General features: G+C 28.8%; 1 protein-coding gene across 8 annotated transcripts in view; it reads left to right on the top strand.

Moving 5' to 3' along the window:
• LOC109840263 overlaps positions 2426-10996 on the top strand; it is a 28767-nt gene continuing 20196 nt past the window's right edge. For 4 of the 8 annotated variants that reach the window (XR_002246839.1, XR_002246841.1, XR_002246838.1 and 1 more), the window contains exons 1-2: positions 2427-2771; positions 2849-2927. Coding sequence is in view for 1 of the 8 variants with exons in the window: in XM_020408839.1 (XP_020264428.1) it covers positions 2736-2771; positions 2849-2927 (115 nt within the window). In the remaining 7 variants the exon portion in view is untranslated. Of the gene's footprint in view, positions 2772-2848; positions 2928-10996 lie in introns of all 8 variants that reach the window. The other 4 variants (XM_020408839.1, XR_002246842.1, XR_002246843.1 and 1 more) reach the window with 4 other exon arrangements.

Here is a 10996-nt window from a genome sequence, read left to right as displayed (position 1 = left end):
TCCAGCAGGCCACATGAGAGCATTTCTCCTATAAATAGGAGAGGTAGTGAGGTAGAAAATGAGTGGGTTGTGTGGAGCTTTTGAGAGAAAAGAAAGAGTGAGTTGAGAGAGAACTTGTAATAGTTTGGTATTCTCCTCATAGTAAAAACCCCCTCCTGTAGACGTAGGTAAGTTTGCCGAACCACGCAAATCTCGTGTCTGTATTGTCTTAACTGTGAGTTGTCATTGCTTGTAGGTTTCCTCGACATTTCAGTCCTAGAACTGATGAGAGGAAGAGTGTATATTTCACTTTGTTGAAATATTTCACTTTCGATTCTTGTTTCCTTTGAGAAATAAGAATTTTACTATCTATTCTAATTTCCTTTGAGAAACAAGAATATAGAGGTTGACTTGTGCTTTTGTGATAACAAAAGCCAGGGCTATCTCTCAGGTGATATCGCTTCCGCGGCGGTGGACGTGACTCTGCGCCCAACAGATAGTTGGAATGAGAGACATGAAACATTCTTCAAATATTCATAAGACAACAATGGATACCGGGTCATTTCACAATGTTGATGATGATTTCCTCCTTGACAGTTTCAATCTAGATCCATTCCATGTGCCAGCTACTCTTAAAAATAGAATATCAAATGCAGTTGAGAAAGATAAAATCTTCCCTTCTGCTAATGTTTCTGACAGCTAGCGATGACCAGTATAGGATAGCTCAAGGTAAGTCTATGGAGCATGTCCTAAGACGACGAGATACTCTCAGCCAAGCCAAACTACGGCACTCAAGGGCTACATGCTGCGAGGGGCCTTGGTCGAACAAGAGTTGTTTGCTCGGTCATGAAGGGGTCAATCAGTAAGAAGTCATCTTAAATCAGCAAGCTTCAGGAAGAACTCAGTCATCTCGAGCACAAGCTTTGTGAGCGGGATGACGCGATAAGGTACCTAAAGGAAGAGACCGAGGTCAAGAGGTGGGAGAGCATTGATTCTTTTGAAACGGGCTCAACTAGCTCGTCAAAACGCTGAGGCCTTACAGAACTGACTAAAGAAGGAGAAGGTTGCACATGAGAGGTTAAGGAAGGAGATAACCCCAATTGAGAGACAATGAGAGTCATCTCTCGCCGAGATACAACATGAGAGGTTAAGGAAGGAGATAACCCCAATTGAGAGACAATGAGAGTCATCTCTCGCCGAGATACAGGTGCTGTAGAGTCGCCTCAACCACTTTAGAGTCCAAGGCCTCCCAATTGAGGTTGTTGAAAATTACCGTAACGACACTCTCTGGAAGACCGAGGTAGCCCTGTCCTACAAGGCTGGCTTCGACTACCTCATGATACAGCTGCCGGCCGAGCTTAAGATCGATCCTGGATAGTTCTATTATTCCTCACGAGTCGCCAATTGCTTTGAAGCTTTGCGGGAGATAGAGAAGAGAAGAGGATGGCTGGTCCTAGATGTCAATAATGGAGACAAGGAAGGTGAGGAATAGGCCCAAGGAACAAGTGAGGGCTCCGCCCAAGATAGTTGGGCTAGCTGTCCTGAAGAGGAGGACGATAAAGAGGTCAGGTCCGAGCCTCGGTCGTCTCCTCTGCTGACTTCTACTGCTGCTGCTTCTCTAGCCGCCTTCTTGTGGGCTCCTGCGTCTTCCACATCCATGTGCCCTCCAAACTTTCCAATTTCCTTTAGCATTAGCAAGATACAGATTTATGTATTAGCATTAGCACAATTTGTAAGTTACAAACGATAAGGGTGTGCATTGGCATAACAAGCAAAAGATTTCCTTAATTTGTCACGTTATTATGCATATTTCAATATGGAGTCATGAATGATTCATGCGAATGTATATAAATACTTTTCTTGTTAGAATTATATGGAATTACGGAAGCATTGTTGGATTAACTTTCTATTATCGCTTTCAATTGTTTACATTTTAAAAAAATTTTACTGTATATAGAAATTTTTTTTTGAAAAACTTTTTCTCAATTTTTAAAAAAACTGATTGTAGTGGAGAACAAGGAGATAACATATATTTGAAAAGTAGAAATTCTCATTAATTTTTGATTACTTAAGTAATGGACTTTTTGATATGCATTCCAGAAAGAGCAGCTATTTTAGTTTTACTCTGATTCATAACTCTTAATTTCTACCATTTTCTTGCATGTCTATCACATAAATATATAAGATGCCAGTCAAGTGCACTTTACTATTGCAAATACTATTGCAAATACTCTTAATCTCAATAGCTTTGATTATAATAGTGCGCTTTCCTATTGCAAATACGTGGGCCCACGTATCAGTGGGCATAAACTTTGACAGCCGGCAATCACGTCCAAATATAGTTAGGTTTAACTTAAGACTTAATCGAGAAGAAAATTACCCTAATTATGACCGTTACTTAGCTTAATCTTGACGCCGACTTAAACCGGCTTAAATGGATTAGCGGGGCCTTCGTATCTCTCGTCTTCCCCCAAAACCGAAACCCTAAGCGAGCCTCTCCTCTCCCTTTTCTTCTTCCAAATTCTTCCCAAGAAAAAAAAAACTCTAGCTTTTCGGTGCCCCTATCTTCTCAATTCTCGCGGAGATCCAGGGTTTTCTGCCCTAAATCGTTAAAGATTCGACGATCCAAGGCGGAAGAGGAGCCTATCTCAAGCAGAGGGTTTTCTGCCCTAAATCGTCAAAGATTCGACGATCCATGGCGGAAGAGGAGCCTATCGAGGGTTTTCTGCCCTAAATCGTCAAAGATTCGACGATCCATGGTGAGAGAGGAGCTGATCTCAAGCGATTTCAAGGTAACGATCTTATTTTTTTACTATTTATGTGTACATTGGAAATTTCTGCGGCTTACATCCTTGATCGATCAATGCAGGTAAATTCTCCCATCCTCAAGTTCCCATCGCTGGATCCATGGTGGGGAAGTACTTCGAAGAAAATCAAAGTTGGGAAAGGTAACATCTTGACCCTTTAATTGAAGATAACTTTTTTATTTTTGTTCAGTTCTGTTGAAATCATGTTCTGATGTTGATAGCTAGAAACATACTGTCATCAAATTTCTTGAACTTGTCATCTTTAGATGTAAAAACCTTCCTTGGCAATGTATTTAATTAACTCGCTTATTCTTTCTGATGCAAACTTGTTAATTGTTTGTTGGTTTTCTTAGCAAGCGTAATTAGTGCAACTTAAGTAAAATCTTGGATGGTTGTTTTGCTTGAGATTAAAAAACTTTGGTTAGCCATCACATTGTGCTGCTTCTGTGAGCACGTCATTGTGGCCTTATGGGTTATGTATTTTAATTTAATAACCTATTCTTTATGATGCAAAGTTGATAACTGCTTGTTGGCTTTTTTAGCACACATAATTAGTGCAGCTATAGTAAAATCTTAGGGTAGCTGTTTTGCTTAAGATTAAAATATTTTTTTACAAATTTGTAAACTACATTTTTTTCAAAATGCAAAATTTTGACTTTTCAAACCTTTTAAAAAGTTTTTTCAAACGATTCGCCTTAATGACATTTTAGCGTTGGTGACATCTTACCTTTTTATGTTTTTACTTTTCATTTTTTTTCAAAGTTTTCAATAGTTTTAAGAATTAAACTAACTTTTTAGCAATTTCCAATACCATTTTACGTACTTACATTTTTTTTTTCAAATTTCCAATTTCTTAAACTCTTTACACTTTCACATATTTTCAATTTGTTCATGCTTTCTAATTTCAAACTATTTTCAAGTTTTCATATTTCGTAGAGAAAGTTTTAATCTTCTAAAGTTTTCAACGATTTAAATGTTATAAAAAGTAGGTTTGATAGATATTTACATTCCAAACTTTCCAATTTCTCAAACTATTTCCATTTTTACATATATTCAAAAAATTTAAACTATCCTATTTTCAAACTTTTTCAAGTTTACTTTAAAAGTTTTCTCAAACTTTGTTTTTTAAATTTCCAAACATCAAATTTCTCAGAACTCTTTTGACATTTGACTATAATTTTCAAACTTTTTAATTTCTTAAACAATTTTCATGTTTTCATGTTTTTTTGAAAAGTCTTAATCTTTTCTAAGTTTTCAATGGGGTTTCAATAATTAAACTAACTTTCCGTATTTTTAAATGCCATTTTTACATATTTACATTTTTGCGAACTTTCCAATTTCTCAAACTCTTTCCATTTTCAAACTTTCAAATTTGTCAAAGTCTTTCCATTTTCACTTTCTTCAAACTTTATGATTCTTCACTTTTTTTTCAAGATTTTACTTTAATTTTTAACTTTCCAATTTCTCAAACTCTTTCCATTTTCAAACTTTCAAATTTGTCAAAGTCTTTCCATTTTCACTTTCTTCAAACTTTATGATTCTTCACTTTTTTTTCAAGATTTTACTTTAATTTTTAACTTTCCAATTTCTTCAACTTTTTTCAAGTTTTCATAAATTTTTTTTTCACTTTAACATAGTTGACTTGTTTTGCATTTCATTTAGCTTTCAATTGTTCCAATTTCTCATACTTTTCAAACATTCCAAGTTCTTATGATTTAGCTTTAAACTTTCCAAAATTTCAAACTATTTTCAAATTTTGTATTTTATAGAAAAAGTATTAATCTTGAAAAAGTTTTCATCATTTTAAACTATAAAATAGGCTTTTCTGCATTTTCAAATGTCATTTTTAGATATTTATATTTCAAACCTTCCAATTTCTCTAACTCTTTCCACTTTTACATATTTTCAAAATTTTTAACTTTTCTATTTCGCAATTTCTTTTCCATTTTTATATAATTAGATTTTTTGAGCTTTCCATAATTGAAACTTCTTGATTTTTTTTATTTTTTGAATATTCAAACTTTTTCAAGTTTTCATGACTTTACATGTTGCTATAAACTTTTTTTTAAACTTTCCAATCTTCCATTTTCTCAAGCTCCTTTGTCATTTCGCTATAATTTCCTAACTTCCAATTCGTGAAACACTTTTCATGTTTCATATTTCTTAATGAAGTCTTAAATCTTTTCCATGTTTTCGATGGTTAAAATAAATAAATTAACCTTTCCATATTTTCAAATACCATTTTACTTATTTACATTTTCTTTCACATTTTATAACTTCTCAAACTATTTTCAAAATTTCACAATATCTTTTGAAAAAGTCTTAATCTTTCCTAAGTTTTTAAACTTTCCAACTTGTCAAACTTTGTTCATTTTCACATATTTTAACTTTGTTCACATTTTTCTGATGTTTCGACCTTTTTTTGACATTTCACTTTTCAATTTCATAATTTTTTAAGTTTTCAAAACTTTATAAGGTTTTCAAATACCTTTTTTCCACTTTAACATAATTCACTTGTTTTGCATTTCACATAGCTTTCAAACGTTCCAGTTTCTATACTTGTCAAACGTTCCAGTTCTCAATAGTTCAATTTTGAAACTTTCCAAATTTTCAAATTGCTTTTAATTTTTCTTAGTTTATTGAGAAAAGTTTTAATCTTTTTCAATGGTTTAAATTATAAAACTAGGTTTTCCACGTTTTTAGACGCCCTTTTTAGATATTTGCATTTTAAACTTTCCAATTTCTCAAACTCTTTCCATCTTTACATATTTTCAAATTTTTTTAACTTTCCAAAATTCCAATTTCTACAAACTCTGTTGACATTTCGCAATAATTTTCAAACATTCCAATTTTTCAAAACACTTCTCATGTTTTAATTTTTTAAAAATAAAAGTGTTAACCCTTTCTATGTTTCCAATTCCATATTTTCAAATACTATTTTTGCATATTTACATTTTTTTGTTCAAATGTTCCAATTTCTCAAACTCTTTCCATTTTTCAAAGTCTCCAATTTGTAAAATCTTTCTGGTTTGTTTTTTACATTTTGCTTGCTCTCAAATGTACAATTTCTCATACTTTTGAAAGCATTCCAATTTCTTATACTTTAACTTTCCAAATTTTCAAACCATTTTCAAGTTTTCATATTTTTATAGAAAAATTTTTAATCTTTGATGGGTTTAAATTATGAAAATAGGGGTTTTCACATTTTCAAATTCCATTTTTATGTATTTACATTTTTTTGAACTTCTCAATTTCTAAAACTTTTTGACATTTAATTTTTTTTAACTTTCAAACTTTTTCAAGTTTCATAACTTTACAAGTTTGTCTTTTCTAACTTTTTCTAGTTTTCATATATTTTTTTGAAGTCTTAAGTCTTTTCTAACTTTTTAATTGTTTCTTAATCTTTTCTAACTTTTACATATTTCAAATACCACTTTTACTTACTTACATTTTCAGATGTCATTTTTAGTTATTTGATGCTTTTAGAGTGTTTTCTAGAAGTGCGTAAGAATAATCATGTAGATTGTTATGTGTAGAAGGAGGAGGTTATGGAAGCACCTCATGGTGTCTGTAAATACCCCATGAGGAAGTGCTTGTAATGAAGTTGTACGGGATTGAAGTAGTAGAGAAATTAAGTTGAGTAAAACCAAGCTATAGAGAATCAAATTGTAGAAACAACTTCTCTTGGATACAAAAGGGCTTTTCTTTATACTACTTTCACTACTACTACATAATTTTGTCCTCTTTACAAAATACTTAGTCCAACCTAATATAGCCTCTTTGAAAATTTCAAACACCATCTTCACATATTTTTAGTTTCTTCAAACTTTATGATTTCTCAACTTTTTTTCTGCATCTTACTTTAATTTTCAAAATTTCCAATTTCTTTAACATTTATAGTTTTCATAACTTTATAAGGTTTCTTTAGCATAATTGACTTGGTTTGCATTTCACTTAGCTTTCAAATGTTCAAATTTCTCATACTTTTTAAATGTACCGATTTCTTATACTTTAGTTATCAAACTTTACAAATTTTCATACTGTTTACAAGTGCATATTTTATAGAAAATGAATTAATCTTCAAAGGTATTCATCAGTTTAAACTATAAAAATAGGTTCCCCACATTTTCAAATGACATTTTTAGATAGTTCATTTCAAGCATTTCAATTTCTTAACTCTTTCTATTTTTACGTACTTCAAAATATTTCAAACTTACAAATATCATAAACTCTTTTTTTAATATATTTACATTAACTTTCCGAATATCTAGAACTTTTTAACATTTTTAGCTTTTTAAAATTTTTAATTTTCAAACTTTTCAAGTCTTCATAACTTTACAAGTTGTCTCAAACTTTCTTTAAACTTTCATAACTTTCAATTTCTTTCAATGTTTTCAATGGTTTAAAATAAATAAACTAGCTATTCTATATTATTAAATACCGTTTTACTTGTTTACATTTTCTTTACGATTTTCTTACTTCTCAAACTATTTTCAAGTTTTCGTAATAATTTTTGAAAGTCATAATACTTTCTAAGTTTTCGAACTTTCCAATTTAACAAACTCTTTCCATTTTCACATATGTTGACTTTTTTCAAACTTTCTAATTTCTCAACTTTGTTCCACACTTCATCCAATATCTTTTTTTATTGGCAAAGTTTTCAGAACCTTGTAAGGTTTTCAAATACCTTGCTTTTTCACTTTAACATAGTTGCCTTTTTTTGCATTTCACTTAGCTTTCAAATATTCCAATTTCTCATGCATTTCAAACTTTCCAATTTCTCATAGTTAATTTTCAAGCTTTCCAAATTTTCAAACTAGTTTTAAGTTTTCATATTTTATAGAAAAAAGTTTTAATCTTCAAAAGATTTCAAAGGATTAAATTATATAAGTAGGTTCCCCACTTTTTCAAAGGCTCTTTTTAGATATTTATATTTCAAAATTTCCAATTTCTCAAATTCATTCCATTTTCACATATTTTAAAAAAATTTAACTATCCGATTTTCCAACTTCTTTTCCATTTTTGCATGTTTACATTTTTGGCAAATTTTTTAATTTTTAAAACTTTTTGACAATTTTAGTTTTTTCAAATTTTAAATTTTAAACTTTTACACGTTTTCATGACTTTAAAAGTTTTCTCTGACTTTCTTTTCACGTTTCTGAATTTCCAATTTTTGAAACTCTTTTGACATTTCACAGTAATTTTCAACTTTCAATTTCTCAAATGCTTTTCATATTCTCATTTTTTGTATCAATGTCGTAAACGTTTTTAAGTTTTCAAAATTTTGAATAATTAAACTGACTTTTTTGTATTTTCAAATATTATTTTTACATGTTCATATAAATTTTCAAGCTTTCCAATTTCTCAAGCTCTTTCCATCCTTCTAACTTTCCAATCTGTTAAACTCTTTCCATTTGCACATATTTTCACTTCAAACTTTCTGATTTCGCAACTATTTTTGACATTTCACTTTAAATTTATAACTTTCTAAGTTCTTCTACTTTTTTCAATTTTCATAACTCTATAAGGTTGTCAAATATCTTTTTTTTTTCTCTTTAATATACTTGAGCCTTCTTTGCATTTTACTTGGCTTTCAAATGTTCCAATTTCTCAATGCTTTTGAAACGTTCCAATTTCTCAAAGCTTTTGAAACGTTCCAATTTCTCATACTTTAATTTTCAAACTTTTCAAATTTTCAAACCGTTTTCCTGTTTTTATATTTTATAAAAAGTTTTAATCTTAAAAGTTTTAGACGGTTTAAATTAAAAAATAGGTTTCACACGATTTCAGTTTCCATTTTTATAGATATTTCCTTTTTTTTCATATTTTCAAATTTTGTGAGCTTTCTAATTTCCGAAATCTTTACATTTGACCTTTTTCAAATTTTCAAACTTTCGAACTTCCCAAAGTTTTTTTCCATTTTTACATATATGCATATTTTTAAACTTTTCAATTTTTGAAAATTTTGGGCAATATTTATTTTCAAATCGTTTTCAAGATTTCATTTAGCTTATATTTCAAAATGTTCCAATTTCTCAATACTTTAATTTTTTAAACATTCTAAAATTTAAACTTTTTGATATTTCACTTTTATTTTCAAGTTTTGAAACTTCTCATCTTAACTTTGCTAAGTTTTCAAACTTTCCAATTTATCAAACTCTTTTCATTTTCACATATTTTTACTTTCTTCAAACTTTCCTTTTCCTTAGATTTTTTTTTTTGACATTTCACTTTAATTTTCAAACTTTTCAATTTCTTAAACGTTTTTCAAGTTGTCATAACTCTATAAGGTTCTTAAACTTTTTCAAGTATTCATAACTCTATTAATATCTTTTTCTTGACTTTAATATATTTTCAAAATTTGCAAACTTCTCAATTTTGCATACTCTTTTCCATTTTTATATAGTTACATTTTTCGGACTTAGTATATCTGAAGCTTTTTGACATTTTTGGCTTTTTGAAATTTTTGAAATTTCCAACTTTTTCAAGCTATCATAACTTCACAAGTTGTCAAGTTGTCTCAAACTTTTTTTTTTTGAAGTTTCCAAATTTACAATTTCTCAAGCATCTTTGATATTTCGCTATAATTTCCAAACTTCCAATTTCTTAAACATTTGTCATGTTTCATATTTCTTAAAAAAGTCTCAATTTTTTCTATGTTTTCAATTGTCTAAATTAATAAACAAACTTTTCTATATTTTTAAATGCCATTTTACTTGTTTACATTTTAAGATTTTCTAATTTATCAAACTATTTTCAAGTTATCGTAATATTTTTTGAAAAAGTCAGAATCTTTTCTAAGTTTTCAAACTTTCCAATATGTCAAACTCTTTCCATTTTTAAAAAATTTCACTTTCCCATTTCTTAATTAAAAAAAGTTTTCAAAACCTTATATGGTTTTCAAATACCTTGTTTTCGCTTTAACATAGTTGATTTTTTCTGCTTTTTGCTTAGCTTTCAAATGTTCCAATTTCCCATACTTTTTAGACTATCCAATTTCTCATAATTTAATTTTCACACTTTCCAAATTTTCAAACAGTTTTTAAGTTTTCTTATTTTATAAAAAAAAGTTTTAATCTTCAAAAGATTTCAACGGTTTAAATTATATAAGTAGATTTTCGACTTTTTCAAATGACTCTTTTAAGATGTTTTCATTTCAAATTTTCCAATATTTTAAACTCTTTCCATTATTACATATTTTCAAAAATTTTAAACTTTCCAATTTCCCAAACTCTGTTCCATTTTTACATGTATACATTTTTTTCATACTTTTTTATTTTTGAAACTTTTTGAAAATTTTGAAAATTTAAAATTTTAAATTCCATACAAGTTTTAATAACTTTAAAATTATCTTAACTTTTTCTTTCAAGTTTCCGAACTTCCAATTTCTACAACGCTTTTGACATTTATAATATTTTTCAAACTTTTTTGGCATTTTGCTTAGCTCTCGAATGTTCCAATTTCTTGTACTTTTAGAATGTTCTAATGTCTGATATTGTAATTTTAAAACTTTCCTAATTTTTAAGCTGTTTTCAACTTTTTATATTTTATAGAAAAAGTTTTAATTTTCAAAAGTTTTAGATGGTTTAAATTATAAAAATAGGTTTCTCACGATTTCAAATTCCATTTTAATAACTATATTTCAATTTTTCATATTTTCAATTTTTGAAACTTTCCAATTTCTCAAATTCTCTACTTTTTACCTATTTTCATTTTTCAAACTTTCAAATTTCCCAGACTCTTATTTGTTTTTATGTATATATGTATTTTGAAACTTTCCAATTTTTGGAAAATTTTGACATTTTTTAATTTCAAACCATTTTCAAGTTTTCATTTCTCGTATCTTTCAAATGTTCCAATTTTTCATACTTCAATTTTTAGATGTTGCAATTTTCAAACTTCTTTGACCTTTCCCTTTTATCTTCAAGGTTTACAACTTCTCAAACCCTGTTCAAGTTTTCATATTTTTTTAAATTTCTTAATCTTTTCTATTCAAGGTTTACAACTTCTCAAACCCTGTTCAAGTTTTCATATTTTTTTAAATTTCTTAATCTTTTCTAAGTTTTTAAACTTTTCGATATATCAAACTCTTTTTTATTTTCACATATTTTCACTTTGTTCAAACTTTCTGTTTTCTTACTTTTCGATATATCAAACTCTTTTTTATTTTCACATATTTTCACTTTGTTCAAACTTTCTGTTTTCTTGTA

Source organism: Asparagus officinalis, chromosome 5 (genome assembly GCF_001876935.1).
Source record: "Asparagus officinalis chromosome 5, Aspof.V1, whole genome shotgun sequence".
Classification (NCBI taxonomy): Eukaryota; Viridiplantae; Streptophyta; class Magnoliopsida; order Asparagales; family Asparagaceae; genus Asparagus; species Asparagus officinalis.
The sequence above is the reverse complement of the archived record's forward strand: the minus strand, read 5'-3'. Positions and strand labels throughout refer to the sequence as shown.